Below are 15,579 nucleotides of genomic sequence, written 5' to 3'. Positions count from 1 at the left end.
TCTGGGTAGCTGGCTGTGACCAAGCAGTGACCACAACCTTGCCAAATGGGAACCTGTTTTGCTGTATACACTCTCTCCAAAGATACAGTAAAATGTATTTAAAAAAAAAAACCTAGTAGCAGTTCTACACTGTACACACAGGGTCAGAACTGGCTCCAGGGCAACAAACAAAAACATAAACCTATCAAGATACAAGTGAAGAAACTGAGGAATAGAGGTTAATTAATTTGCCTAAGGTCAGACAATTAGTATTAGAAACTGAACAGAATGGTTCCAGAGCTCATGTTCTGAACCACATCATTCTAAAGCTACTAAAATAGCTATAGTATTCTGGCTTCTAAAATATGCAAGCAAAGGTGGTTACAAAATCAGTAATAATGAAGAAAAATAAAATGCCTTCAATTTCCAAAAGTTTGTTATCTGAATGTTATACTTCACATGTCATTGAAAACATTAGGTTTAGTGTAAACCAAGGGTTGGCCTACCACCACCTGTTTTTATAAATAAAGTTTTGTTGGAACAGGGACATGCTCATTCATTTGCTTACTACCTGTACCTACTTTTGTACTATAACAATGGCAGAACTGAGGAGATGTAACAGAGACTAAATACTATATGGTCTTACAAGAAAACTGCTGATCCTCCGTTCTAAACTTGTGTCTATTCAAAACAAATACAAATATTTACACTTATTTCATAAAGTAAGATTTGGTATAAACACTAATTTATGAAAACAAGCAGTCACTGTATCAACAGCTCCACCACCCCATCAGTTTGTCATATTGTGGCAGCTTGCATGTTGCTATGAGGCTGGAGGCTATGCCACTTGTGTTTCAAATACCAGCATGGTCACCCACTGGGGACAGGTTTCAGCAGAACTTCCAGACTAAGATAGACTTGGAAGAAGGAAGGGGAGGCCATGTGCTTCTCAAAGAATTGGGTGAAAACCTTATGAATAGCAGTGAAACATGGTCTGATACATTACTAGAAAACTTTACGAATAGCCCTTAACCACTGTCTGATACAGTGCCAGGAGATGAGCCCCTTAGATCAGAAGGCACTCAAAATATGACTGGAAAAGAGCTGCCTTCTCAAGGTAGAGTCAACCTTAATGGCGTGCACAGAGTAAAGGTCTCTGGGCCTCCATCTGCTGATGTAGCATGGCTCAAAATGGGAAGAAACAACTGCAAACATTCATTAATTATTGGAACATGGAAGTACGAGGTATGAACCTAGAAAATTAGAAGTTGTCAAAAATGCAATGGAACACATAAAGATTGACATCCTAGGCATTAGTGAGCAGAAATGGACTGGTTTTGGCCATTTTGAATCAGACAACCATATGATCTACTATGTTAGCAATGATAAATTGAAGGGGAATGACATGGCATTCATCGTCACAAACAATGTTTCAAGATTTATCCTGAAGTACAATGCTGTCAGTGATAGGATAATATCCATATGTCTATAAAGAAGACCAGTTAACACTACTATTACTCAAATTTACACACCAACCACCAAAGCCGAAGATGAGAAAATTGAAGATTTTTTACCAACTTCTGCACTTTGAAATTGACCAAACATGCAACCAAGATGTGTTGATCATTACTGGTGACTGGAATGCAAAAGTTGGAAACAAAGAAGAAGCACCAGTTGTTGGAAAATGGGGCTTTGGTGACAGAAATGATGCCAAAAATCACATGATAGAATTTCACAAGACCAACAACTTATTCACTGGAAATACCTTTTTTCAACAACATAAATAGTGGCTGTTCTGGTTACCTAGTGCCACTCTGATAGGAATATACCACAAATGGGATGGCCTTAACAAACAAGAGTTTATTCTCTTACAGTTTGGAGGCTTTAAGTCCAGGTTCAAAGTGCCTGGCTCTAGGGGCTGGGTGAAAGCCCCTCAACCCTGGGGTTCAGTTCCACCTCCTGCTCCTGGTCCACTGGAGCTAGAGGCTTTTCTTCATTCAGAGAGCTGTTGGCTGCTGAGGCTGAGAAGCCCCAAGGTTGACAAGTCAAAAGGCACAGTCCCGATGTTACCAAACCACATGGCAGGCCATTAACTTAAGTCCACTGTAAGTCCCAAGGTCAGCAGAACATAGCAGGCTGCTGGGCAACGACACGACTACATACAGGGTCCAAATGTGCCATAGGCTAGAGACCATTCCCAAGGCTTCTCCTTATATACAGGAACCAAACCACATCCCAAAGGCAGCTACTCAGCTGCTTGTGGTGGATCTCACCATGGAGTTGATTGCCAGTCTCACCATGGGGAATAATTACCACGAGCTGCCCAGCCACTCATCCAGGCCCAGCCAAGATGACACAAAAACATAACCACCACAGTGGCTAAAGATGTAGACTTTGCCAGATGGAATACACAGGAATCAGATCGACTACATCTGTGGAAAGAGGTGACAGAGAAGCTTAATATCTTGGGCCAAAACAAGGCCAGCAGCTGAGTAAGGAACAGACCATCAACTGCTCCTATGCAAGTGCAAGCTGAAGCTGAAGACAATTTAAACAACTCCATGAGAGCCAAAATATGACCTTCATTATATCCCACCTGAATTTAGAGACCATCTAAAGAACAGATTTGATGCACTGAATATCAATGATCAAATACCAGAGGAACTGTATGATGACTTCAAGAACATCATACATAAAGAAAGCAAGAAGTCATTAAAAAGACAGGAAAGGAAGAACAGACCAAAATGGGTGTCAGAAGAGACTCTGAAACTTGCTCTTGAAAGGAGAGTAACTAAAGCAAATGGAAGAAACAACAGGATAAAAGAGCTGAACAGAAGATTTCAAAGAGCAGCTTGAGCAGACAAAGCCAATTACTATAATGAAATGTGTAAAGACCTGGAGTCAGAAAACCAAAAGAGAAGAACAAGCTCAGTATTTCTTAAGCTGAAAGAACCGAAGAAAAAATTCAAGTCTGAGTTGAAACACTGAAAGATCCTATGGGCAAAACATTGACTGATGCAGGAAACATCAAAAGGAGGTGGAAGGAATACAGAGTCAGTATACCAAAAAGAATTGGTAGATGTTCATCCATTTCAAGAGGTGGCATATAATCGACAACCAACGGTATTGAGGAAAGAAGTCAAAGCTGCACTGAAGAACTGGCAAAACAACACATCTCCAGGAGCTGATGGGAATACTCATTGAGATGTTTCAACAAACGGATGCTGCACTGGACACACTTACTCGTCTGTGCCCAGATAGTTGGAAGATAGCTACCTGGCCAACTGACTGGAAGAGATCTACATTTGTACCCATTCCAAAGAAAGAGGATCCCACAAAATGTGGAAATTATCCAACAATATCATTAATATCACACCCAAGTTAAATCTTTCTGAAAATAATTCAAAAATGGTTGCAGCAGTATACAGACAGAGAACTTCCAGAAATGCAAGCTGGATTCAGAAAAGGACGTGAAACGAAGAGTTATCATCGCTGATGTCATAGGGATCTTGGCTCGAAGGAAAAACACCAGAAAGATGTTTACTTGTGTTTTACTGACTATGCAAAACCATTTGATTGTGTGGATCACAACAAATGATAGATAACATTGAGAAGAATGGGAATTCCAGAACACTTAATTGTGCTGCTCATGAGGAACCTATACATAGACCAGGAGGCTATTGTTCGAACAGGACAAGTGGATACTGCATGGTTTAAAATCAGGAAGGGAGTGCATCAGAGTTGTATTCTTTCACCACACTTATTCAATCTGTATGCTGAGCAAATACTCCAAGAAGGTGGACTATATGAAAAAGAACGTGGTATCAGGATTGGACGAAGATTCATTAACAACCTGCGATATGCAGATGACACAACCTTGCTTGCTGAAAGTGAAAATGACTGGAAGCACTTAATGATGAAGACTGAAGACTACATACAGTCTGCAGCATGGATTACACCTCAACATAAAACAAAAATCCTTACAACTGGACCAACGAACAGCATCATGATAAATGGAGAAAAGACTGAAGTCAAAAGTTATCATATTACTTGCAACCACAATCAACACCAATGAAAGCAGCAGCCAAGAAATCAGACGTCATACTGCACTGGGCAAATCGGCTACAAAAGACCTCTTTAAAGTGCTGAAGAGCAAAGATGTCTCTCTGAAGACTAAAGTGTGCCTAACTCAAGTCATAGTGTTTTCAATCACCTCATATGCATGTGAAAGCTGGACAATGAATAAGGAAGACTGTAGAAGAGTTGATGCTTTTGAGTTGTGGTGCTGGTGAAGAATACCGAAAGTACCATGGACTGTCAGAAGAACTAATAAATGTGTTCTAGAAGTGTAGCAGGAATGCTCCTTGGAAGTGAGAATGGCCAGACTTCGTCTCACCACTTTGGTCACATTGTCAGAAGGGACTATTCCCTGGAGAAGGATATCATGCTCAGTAAAATGGAGGGTCAGGAAAAAGGAGAAGGCCCTCAACCAGATGGATTGACACAGTGGCTACTAACAATAGGCTCAGATATAGCAAGGACTGTGAGGCTGGCACAGGACTGGGCAGTATTTCGTTCTGTTGGACACAGGTTTGATATGAGTTGGAGCCTACTGGACAACATTCAACAACAACATGAATAGCTAGATGTCAGTAAGGAAGGATGTTTCTCTGACTTACATACCAAAAGGTAAAAAATTGTAATTCTGATCTAGTGACTAGCTAGAAGAGAACAGCAAATAGACAAAGTTCTCACCTCAATTAACTTTTCTCATCTCAATTAACTTTAACCATGCGATGGATTTTATATTCTCTTAGATCTCTGCCGCTCTATTCCTGAACCCCAACCTATGCCCAATGCCCTGAGCATTAACTGACCATCTTTTAGTAGAATTTAGTTCTCTCATTAACTACTATTAGAACTTCCTTTCTTTATCCTCGAATTCTAAGTACAAAAACACTTGTGATGAAGTAAAATTTATTTACTACATGTTTCAAGGAACTGTATTAGTTACATTATCATTAGTTTGGGTTAAATCTTCTAATTTAATTTAATCTCAAGACATTAAAATATATCCCTTATCAAACACACATTAAAAAAAAAAAAATCAGGGAGGGGGACCAGGTTTGCTGGTCCAATAGAGCCTGGTGGAACCACTGAGACTATGGCCCCTAGCTGCCCTTCAGGTCTGGAATTGAACCCACACCTGTGGTTTCCAGCCAAACAAAATACAGGCATATGAGTTGAACCTTTTACCTTAGGTAGATACACTCCTTGGAGAGAACAATCATGGGAGAAAGAAGGGCTGCTTATGCACAGGGAGACAGCTCAGGGGGCAGGAGTGTATGGAGGGATGGACACTGGGAAGAGGTAACTATGGGAAGGAAGTGGGAGGGAGGGGAGCTGTTGCATTGTGGTAAACAAACTGTGGTCAATGTCATGAGACAAAGTGTATGTGAACTGCTGTATGGAAAGTAAATTTGCTCTGTAAATCTTCACCCAAACCACAATTTAAAAAAAGAAAAAGAAGCCAATGTTTAATCAAAGAAAAAATGCAAAGAAGACATTGTAGTACCTTTGGTACTGCAGCCTGGAAAACAAAGTCCGTCATGTCTAGCTCTGTGCTGTTTGAGGCCTGTATCGTTATCACTGTGACACTGGGGTTGGTGTTTGACCGTTCAAAGGTGAATTCTATCTTCAAGCCATTCTTACTGTATGCGGTGATGGAGGGGATGCCTGGGGAAGTACAAGAAGATCAGTCTAACTGTACTGCACCTAATGCTTGCACAATTACTACATCTTTTCTTCAATAGCCATCTCCATTGCTCAGCGATATATGTAGTGAAGGTAACAATGGTAATCCTACCTGAAGCGATGTCATTGAAGAGAGGCTGTGATGAAAGCCCATCCAATAAGAAGGGGGGCTGCGATATCTGTGGGACTGAGGCAGGGGCAGGAGCAGCAGCTGGAGCACCTATAGGAAACATTCCCACGGAAGGTCAACCTTAGCCAGCGTAACAAAATTCACCAAGAAAATATAGGAGAAAATTATTAAGATCTTAGAGTAAGGAAGGATTCCTTAAACAAGATATAAAAAGCAGATCATCAGGGAAAAGAACTAAAAATTCAAATGCTTTAAACATTAAGGCCTTCTGTTCATTAAAAATAAAATATTAAAGAATAAAAAAGAGACCCCACAAGAACAACAAATATCTGTTACACAGCAGAGAACAGATGAGTGGCCAGAACTATAAATATCTTTGATAACCCAATTAATAAGGAGACAACTGATGAATAAGTAATCACTGAAACAGGAACCTAAATGATAAAAGAACCTTATAGAAAGATGTTCCATATTACCAGTAATGAAAGAAATAGAATCCAAAATCACAAGATACCACTTCACATCCACCAGAATTGCAAAAATCCCAAGATCTGATAATATCAGATATTGTTAAGAATATGGAGCAATGGAAACCTTTAAGCTCTGCACAGTGATACTGCCTCGGAAACCCAAGGAGGGGTCGCTATGAGTCGGGTCCAACTAGATGGCAAACAACAACAACAACAACAACAACATTGGAATGTAAACTGGATCAAACTGGAGAAAAATTTGGCAGTAGGAGACTGAATATGAGTAGACCCTTAAACCAGGTTCCTCAACCTCAACACTAATGACATTTCAGTTTGGAAATTTCTTTGTTGGGGGCGGTGTTGTCCTGTGAATTGTAGGATATTTAACTGGCTTCTACGCTTTAGCTGTCAGGAGTACCCTCCTAGTTATGACAACCAGAAATGTCTCCAGACATTGCCAAATATCCCCTGAGGGGCAAAATCTCCCCCCAAAAAAGGACCAATGCCTTTCTTCAGAATACTTCTTTTTAATTCTTACATATGTACATAGGGAGACATGTACAAAAAAATGTTCACAGTAAGATGGTGTAACTTTGAAGTAGCCTACCAGCAAGACAATGGATAAGTAATTTATGGTAAATTCCCACAATAAATTACTATACATATGTTGTTGTTGTTGTTGTTATGCACCGTCGAGTCAAACCCGACTCATAGCGACCCCTCCTTGGGTTTTCGAGGCAGTATCACTACGGAAGTAGGATTGCCCAACCTTCCTTCCGAGGAGTGGCTGGTGGATTTGAACCGCCAGCCATCTGGTTAGCAGGCAAGTGTCTTAGCCACTATGCTACCAGAGCTCCACTATACATATACAACATTAAAAATGTAAATATACATTTATATTTGAAAATGTCAATGTACTAGAAATACATTCAACATGAATTATTCATGGATTACTCTCACAAATACAATCTTTTAGAATCTAAAAAAAAAAAAAACAAGGTACAAAACAACATGTTCAGTTGGATACCACTTATATAAAGATAAAAAATGGCAAAACAATACTGTACACTGTTTCAGAACAAAACATACAAATACAGTAAATGTACCTAGAAATGCATGGGAATGGAAAAAAACCCAATGGTTCTTTAGGACAGACAGTAGTCACCTGAGGTCAAGAGGGAAGGGAATAAGAGAGGAAGTATACAGGGAACATCAATTTTCTTGTTAATATTTTATTTTACAAGCTAGGTAGATCAAGGCAGGTATCCTTTAGTACCTTTAGTACCATCTAGTAGATGTTAAATATTACATAACAAAACTATAAAATACAGAACCCTCAAGAGGAGATAAAGAGTGGGACTAGGGGAAGAAACATCCAGATTACCATTGTATTTGATCCTCTAAGTAACAACTTGAGGATTAAACAATAGAAGATGAGTTATAGAACATGACCATAAACTGAGGAAAACCAGGATCCTAAGAGGGATAAGAAAATTCAGTAAAATAAAGAGAACACATTTCAAGTTCAGATTTCAAACCACTTAAATTAACTGAAAATATTTCATTTACAAAAACTTTACAATGAAATAAAGGAAGACTAAAATATCTCTCAAACAGAAAAATCATTGAAGGCCACTCGGGGAAAAAAAGACATTTTATAAATCAGAATAGAAGGAAGAAATAAGTTGGCTAAGCAAAGCACAACAAGCTAAAACAAGGAGCTCATTTACTTCATGACAAATGGGTAAAGGAAACAAAAGGAGCATGCAAAAGCAGACTCGTGTATAACGCAAATATGTGGATTCATATTACACATTCCATATAATCAAATAAATAAAAATTAACAAAATAATAGGACCAATTTTGTACCAATTAGGAAAAGCCTTTTTCAGAATGATAAATGTATCATTTGCAGTGAAACCAATGTTTATCTACACTGGGAAAAAGGTAAATAACATTTGCCAAGTACTCACTATAAATGATGTATATAAAATGAGTCACCATTCAAAACTACCCTATGAGGCAAATACTTATGATCCTCATTTTAAACAGACTCAGAAAGGTTAAGTAATTTACTCTAAGAAAATAATCCAACATATGGACAAACTGATGTGATGACAGTATCTGCTGAGGCATTACTTATGCTAAGAAAAATGTAAAACTAACAAAATGCCCAACAGTAAGAAATTGAGGATATAATGGTACACAAACTTTTTGGTGAAATAGACAGCCATTTAAAATTATAATTATGAAGAATATATACCAACATGTGAAATGATAATACAGTAAGTGAAGCATGCCATCCACAGACTGTTTTAACTACAGGGGTGTTTCTGATTCTCTTTATACTGAGTACACCTTCAGCATCCGAGGGTTTGAAATTGATAACTTGTGAGTGATTCAAAAGTACGTGACAAGTTCACATTTCCAAATTCTGTTAAGCTAAAGATAAAAATCATAAGCTCTAACTGCTGTACTAGGAAAAAATACTTTAACCATTGATAGAGTCTAGCTGACCATACAGCATCATTATCACACGGCTATTTTTCACTTGAGGTCATGCATATTGTAATTCTCCATTTACTTTTTTAGTTCTATTTTACACTGCCATTAATTAACAGTAGAAATTAAATGCTATAGTGATTAATACTCCTGGACTCAGGGATTTATATTTCTGAACTCATCAATTACAAATGCCTACTGTATGAATAAAGATGAAAAAATTCCAAAATGAAAATAATTATTCAATATTACAATTATGGCTGAGTTCCTCCTTGCATTGCTTTAATAATTGAAAGAAAGAGAGGAAGAGAAGGAGGAAGGGAAAGAAAGGAGGGAGGCAAGGGAAAGGAGGCAGGAAGAAAGGAGGATAGGAAAGAGAGGGAGAGGAAAAGGAAAGCACAGTAAAGGACAGTGGAAGACGGCAGGTTACACCTTTCCATCCCACAAATGGCCAGAGCTATGGAAGACTGACCACAAACAAAAAGAAACAAGAAAAAATAGCTTTTGGGGGCACTTAACTAAAAGGAGATATAACTTGGGCTATATTCTTTTTGACCCTGAGAAAGTTTTTTCTATCCCTAAATACAACGATTAATTTATTCTTCCAAAATTAAAAATCAGCCCATAAAAAATCTCTACGGCTTAATGTTAAGGAATTACCAACACAGTTTATACTCCAGATGTTCTGAAGATTTTATTTTTGCTTCTCAGTTAGCCTCTCCCATTTTCAATTGATTTATGTACTATGTCCCAGTGCAGTGATTCCCTGAGGCATTTTCCCCCTATCCAAACACTAAATAGCTCTAGCCTGGCCTTACCTGTAAGGTTGATGTCTCCAAGCAAATCAAGAAGTTCTCCACCAGCAGAACCAGGTTTGCTTGTAGGTGCAGTTGGAATAACAGGTGTTATGTCATTTCCTCCCAACAAATCCAATAAATCATTGGCCTAAACAATAAAACAACAGCTCAATTCATCAGTTATTTGTATAAGGCACATCTTATGAAAAGCTTTTTTAATACTTAAAAATAAGGAAGGGAACCATCAACGAATCCAGGAACATTAAAGGTGATTAGGTAAAAGACAGGAACATCAGGCTCTCCGTATAAACAACTGAAAAGCTACCTGGCTGCTGGGCTGTGGCACAGAGGGTGGTGGTTTGGTCTCTAGTGGAGCTGGTTCTGTCTCTCCATTTGTCTGTACAATCTCAGTAGGGCCATTTGTGGTCACTTTTTCCATGACTGGCATTCTCTCAAGCAGTGCAGACCTGGAAGAACCTGAAGTGGTTAAACTCTATGCAGTTAACCTACATTCCCTACCCAAAACAATCACTGTAACTATGTTGAACCCAAACATGGAGAGTTATTTCCCCTCCTTATCACTCCAACATATCCAATAAAAGAGAAGCTAGATGATATGAATAAACGACCTAAATTCCTGGCAGGATTAAGGGTAGACAAGAAACCGTGAATGGAGAAACCATCTGCCTAAATCCCAAAGCATGTATTTCAATGATAGAGAGACTGCAATAAAAGAAAGGTGAATCAATAGGCAATGGCAGTCTCCAATCAACAAGATGCCACATTTAACTTCATCGGTAAAGAATGTCTGCCTCAAGCAGTCCGCTCTTTTAAAGAGCTATCTATACAGGACCAAACTAACAGTAACTCGGGAGATTAGAAAGGAAGTTAAGGGGGTTGTTGTTGTTATGTGCCGTGGAGTTGGCCCGACTCATAGCGACCCCTCCTTGGGTTTACGAGGCAAGTATCACTACGGAAGTAGGATTGCCCAACCTTCCTTCCGAGGAGTGGCTGGTGGGTTTGAACCGCCAGCCTTCTGGTTAGCAGTCAAGTGCTTTACGCACTATGCTACCAGAGCTCCTAAGGGGGTAGTAAGCTTATGTTAACAGGGGAGGAAGAATTTGGGAAAGGAGGGTGAGAATGGTTGTACTACCTGAAGAATGTAATCAATGTCAATGAATTGTACATGTAGACATTATTGAATTGGTGTGTGTTCTGCTGTGTATATTTTCAACATCATCATAAAACGAGTAAATAAATTATTAAATAAAGAGAAGATATTGCACAACACAGAAAAAAAATCAAATGCACTAATATCTTAACAGTGATAAATTTGAATGACGTTACTTTGCTTTAAAAAATAAAACTCCTAGCGTAGTGCCTAAGGCACTTGACTGCTGACCAGAAGGCTGGTGGTTCAAACCCACCAGCCACACCTTGGAAGGAAGATGGGAAATTCTACTTCCGTAGTGATACTGCCTCCAAAACCCAAGGAGGGGTCACTATGAGTCGGGTCCGACTAGACAGCCCATAACAACAACAACACTTCTTAATCAAACATTTTAAAAATGGAAAATGGGAAAAACGTTCCACACCAAAACAAAAGGGGAAGGGTAGATGAGAGAACAGTTAACAGATTTCTTTAGAAACGAAGAAGAGTGGAAGGTAGACAAATCAGAAGCAGCCAAGCAAATAGAACTAAAGAGGATTTTAAGAACTAGTTACCTAAGCACATGTAATGAGTCTCCTTGTGAATTATCATGATAATCTGTGCAGGATGCTAGAGGGCACATACATTGCTTAGTTTCTTTCACATACCTCATATGGTCATATTTCTTGAAAAGAGCATTATATTCTACTGCCCTCTGCTGGAGTTCCACATCAATGCTGCTTCCATAGATAGAAACCACTTTCTTTATTCGGCTTTGGGAATAAATGACAAATGAAATAAAACAGAAAATTCATTGAAACAGAATGAATATTAAAATCAGAGTTCTGTGATTCAATTTTGAAATTCTTTTCTTGTTAATTTATATAATTTTTTCAAAAACAAAACCCCTTTTCTTTATTAACCCATTCATCCAACACTATTCACCAATATCATTCACCATTATACTATTCTAAGGAGTTCTGGTGACACAGTGCCTAAGCCATTTGACTGCTAACCAGAAGGTTGGTGGTTCAAACGCACCAGCCACTCCATGGAAGGAAGACTGGGCAATCTACTTCTGTAAAGATTCACCACCTCAGAAACCCAAAGGGGGTCACTATGAGTCAGAATCAACTCGATGGCTATGAGTTTGGTTTTTGGTTTATTATACTATTCTAATATAATACTGTATTTTTCTGTTAAATATTCCACACTCTAAAATTTACTAGGCAAAATACCAATTACTTGTCATCGAAGAACTGTGTACTGCTCATCTCTTAATAATTTAAAACTAAGCCTTAAAAAAAAGAAGGGTCACAGCATCAGAATGTTGACCCCAAAGTTCTCAATTCTTTATTTTTAATTGTGATTTCGGCGAAAATTTAAAGAGCAAATTCACTTTCTATACAACCATTCACATATACTTTGTCTCATGACACTGACTACAATTTACCCCAATGCAGCAGCTCCCCTCCCACTTCCTTCCCATAGTTACCTCTTCCCTGTGTCCATTCCTCCATGTACTCTTGCCCCCTGAACTGTCTCTCTGTGCATAAACAGCCCTTCATTCTCCCATGATTGATCTCTCCAAGGAATGTATCTACCTCAGGTAAATGTTCAACTCATACACCTGCCTTCTGTTTGGCTGGAAGCCACAGGTGTGGGTTCAATTCCAGACCTGAAGCGCAGCTAGGGACCACAGTCTCAGGGGTTCCACCAGGTTCTATCAGACCAGAAAACCTGGTGTGTTCCCCTCCTTTTTTTTCCCCAAATGATTTTGAGTTTTGTTCCACACAGTTCTCCCTCTAACATTCTCAATTAAAAGAGCAAGTCAAAACACCATTTTCACAGTACTTCACAAAAGTGAAGCAGAAAATCTAACAAATAAGTTTGCCTTAAATATGCTTGGCTGGCAAACTGATCCAAGAACTGACTTTACTTAACACAGTGAAGAGCAGAACTGGATTTTCTTCCTATTAAGACATTTCAAAATATGCTATCAGAAGTCTTACATAGGGAAATACCTTCTCTGCAGGGAAATAAATGCAAATTCATTTCACTATTCTACTTTTTTCTATCCTTGAAATTGTTTTTTAAAATTATAAAACAACCAGCGTCCCCTACTTTCCCTCAATACTCACTTTACAGTACAGGTGAATCGAGTAGAAAGCTTCATAATGGCAGTGAGGGCATAACCCCGTGTCACAGAGGTGGACATATTAGAGATTAGAACACTCTCTAAAATATCCAAAACTTCATCCTCTGTTACCTGGGGAGGACGAAAAGAAATCACGTAGACTGGATGGCAACAGAAAGCATGTAAATCTAATACCAATTCACAGGATGCCAGCAGAAGAACAATCTTTCCACTACAAAACCTTCTCACACAACTCTCCTTTGCCAGGGTAACTGTCTGAGCTGCAAAGCAGCTAGGAGCAGATAGGAGGGAGGTAAAAAGAGTGGAAAATGCCATTTAGGGTCTGAGAGACATATTACAGCTTCAAGTCATGCCACAATTCCCCTAATGAGAAAATGGGAGCCTATATACATATCTTCGTAAGGAAGATGGGGCAATCTACTTCTGTAGTGATACTGCCTTGGAAACCCAAGGAGGGGTTGCTATGAGTCGCGTCTGACTCACGGCACATAACAACAACAACATATATATGTCTCATTTCTTCTTGTTCATCAGCCAGAGAGTAAGAGAAACAATGTAATTCAGTTCAAGGTGTGTGTGGGGTGATAGAGAAGCTCCTAAGGTAGGTTTATGGATTTTATTTTTAATTGTGACTTGGGTGAAAGTATACAGAGCAAACTGGTTTTCCATTCAATGATTCGTACACATTTTGTTTTGTGACATTCACTGCACTTCTCACAACGTAACAGCATAACAGCACTCTTCCCACTTCTTCCCTGCGTTTACTGTCTCCCTCCTCTGTCCTCCTTTCCTATTCCTCCCTGCCTTCTGAGCTTTATTCCTGATAAAGCTTGTGATCCCGTACAGCTGTTGTTGTAAAGAGTTAATACCACCTTGGTGGTACTGTTCACGTCATAAGCCTGTGTATCACTTGGCTCAAAGCTGAGCCACGGGGGTGAGTTCAGCTCCAAGCTTAAAGGGTATCTAAGGGCCATAATCTCAGGGATTCCACCAGTCTCTATCAGACCAGAAGCACAGTCTTTTTATTATGTGCAGTTTTGTTCCACATTTTTCTACCATTCTATCTGACACCTCCTAGTGTGATTCCTTTCAGAGCAGTCAGCAGGAGTAACTGGGTACTATCTAGTTCTCCTGGCCTCAGAGTCATGGAGGCTGGGGTTCATGTGCTCCATTAGTTCTCTGGACTAATTGTTTCCTTCCATCTTTGATTTTCTTCACTCTTGTTTGCTCCAGACGGACAGGGAGAGACTAATATTTGCACCTTAGGGGGCCAATGATGAGCTTAACACCCTAGTCGCTACTCACCCAAACAGGATATAGAACATTGTCTTTGTGGACTATGTTATGCCAAGGGACCTTAGTTAAGGTAGTTTTAAAATCTCACAATGGCCCACAAAGTTCCATCTCAAAAAGCAGATTTCCCATATTAATTCTGGTATTACCTCTTTGAAAAAGTCTTCTAAGAATCAACCACAACTTCCCATGAAGCACTACTCTCCTATAACAAAACCACTATTTGTTCCCCTCCTCAACCAAGTGTGACAATGGGTACCTGAATAGGCTCTTCCTCTTCACACTGGCCAGATACAAGAAGATCTCCATATTCACCTATACACCATGCAGCCACTTGTACCAAAGGTTGCTGTCAAAAGAAAATTACCATTTGTCAAGAATTGCAGTTTTTTCAGAAATACTTAATCCAAGTCACGGGTCATTTAATCAGAAAGGTCAAAAACTAGGCACATCTCCAATGTTAGAATAGAACACACCAGGAAAATACAGGGTAATTTTCCCACTAAAGTAAAAAGAAAAGCCAATGACCTACTTGAGAATAATCACCAAGAATTGCTTTGTATAAGCGCTGGACAGTATAGGCATGTATCTCCACACTGTTGGTTATCAACTGGATCAGATTGGGGACTGCATCGTCACGAACATAACTTCCTGCCTAAAAGAAAATGCAGATAGTTTAACCCTAGAAACAGAGCAATGGTAACAAATGTTAGCAGTTATGCTGCTGAGGAGATTATTACAAAACACCCGCAAGAGATAAAGCTGGTTCCAACTGTCAGATTCATAAGTAGCTCAAACATCAAGGTCGTATTTAGTCAAATGAGCATTTAAAATTTTTAATTTTATAAAAAATAAAATCTTCTCTTTGTCAGAAGTAAAATTAAACTATAAAGGTTTAAAATCGCAAGAAACATCTTTTACACTCCAAACACATAATGCTTTTCTAAAACTTCAAATATTTAAGAAGTACATTCACTGGGAACTGAATTATAGTAAAACATAGTGTATCAAACAACTTCTCTCCTTCTACAATACCCCAACAGGGGTGATAAAATCATAGCTATATTTTAACTATAGCTATAGGCATGTTACTCTGGGAAATGGAGGCAAGAAGAGTGCACGTGCATAGTTTAAAGAGTATATTAATTGAAACCAATGCAAATAACTACTTAACTTTTTAAAAACTTGAGTTTATTAAAAAGATCACACTATTCTTTAAAAACTACTGTTTATGAATGTTCTAGAACCAACTGTTAGTCTTAGGAATGGAAGATATTTGTATTTAACTATCTTTTTTGTTATTAAAAAAACTCATTTATGGTACAAAACTCAAAATCATTTGGAGG

The 15,579-nt window shown here is 38.8% G+C and overlaps 1 protein-coding gene across 1 annotated transcript in view; it reads right to left on the bottom strand.

Moving 5' to 3' along the window:
* Nucleotides 1-15,579, bottom strand: part of AP1G1 (adaptor related protein complex 1 subunit gamma 1) — a 62,494-nt gene that overhangs the window by 3,309 nt on the left and 43,606 nt on the right. Inside the window, exons 14-21 of the mRNA XM_007940331.2 lie at nt 14,766-14,888; nt 14,493-14,582; nt 12,924-13,051; nt 11,451-11,555; nt 9,958-10,099; nt 9,654-9,780; nt 5,846-5,953; nt 5,555-5,715 (exon numbers count right to left, since the gene is read on the bottom strand). Of these exons, the coding sequence (XP_007938522.1) occupies nt 5,555-5,715; nt 5,846-5,953; nt 9,654-9,780; nt 9,958-10,099; nt 11,451-11,555; nt 12,924-13,051; nt 14,493-14,582; nt 14,766-14,888 (984 nt within the window). The remainder of the gene's footprint in view (nt 1-5,554; nt 5,716-5,845; nt 5,954-9,653; nt 9,781-9,957; nt 10,100-11,450; nt 11,556-12,923; nt 13,052-14,492; nt 14,583-14,765; nt 14,889-15,579) is intronic.

The sequence above is a fragment of the Orycteropus afer genome, unplaced genomic scaffold (genome assembly GCF_000298275.1).
Source record: "Orycteropus afer afer isolate SDZICR_OR568_19922 unplaced genomic scaffold, OryAfe1.0 scaffold00067, whole genome shotgun sequence".
Lineage (NCBI taxonomy): Eukaryota > Metazoa > Chordata > Mammalia > Tubulidentata > Orycteropodidae > Orycteropus > Orycteropus afer.
The sequence above is the reverse complement of the archived record's forward strand: the minus strand, read 5'-3'. Positions and strand labels throughout refer to the sequence as shown.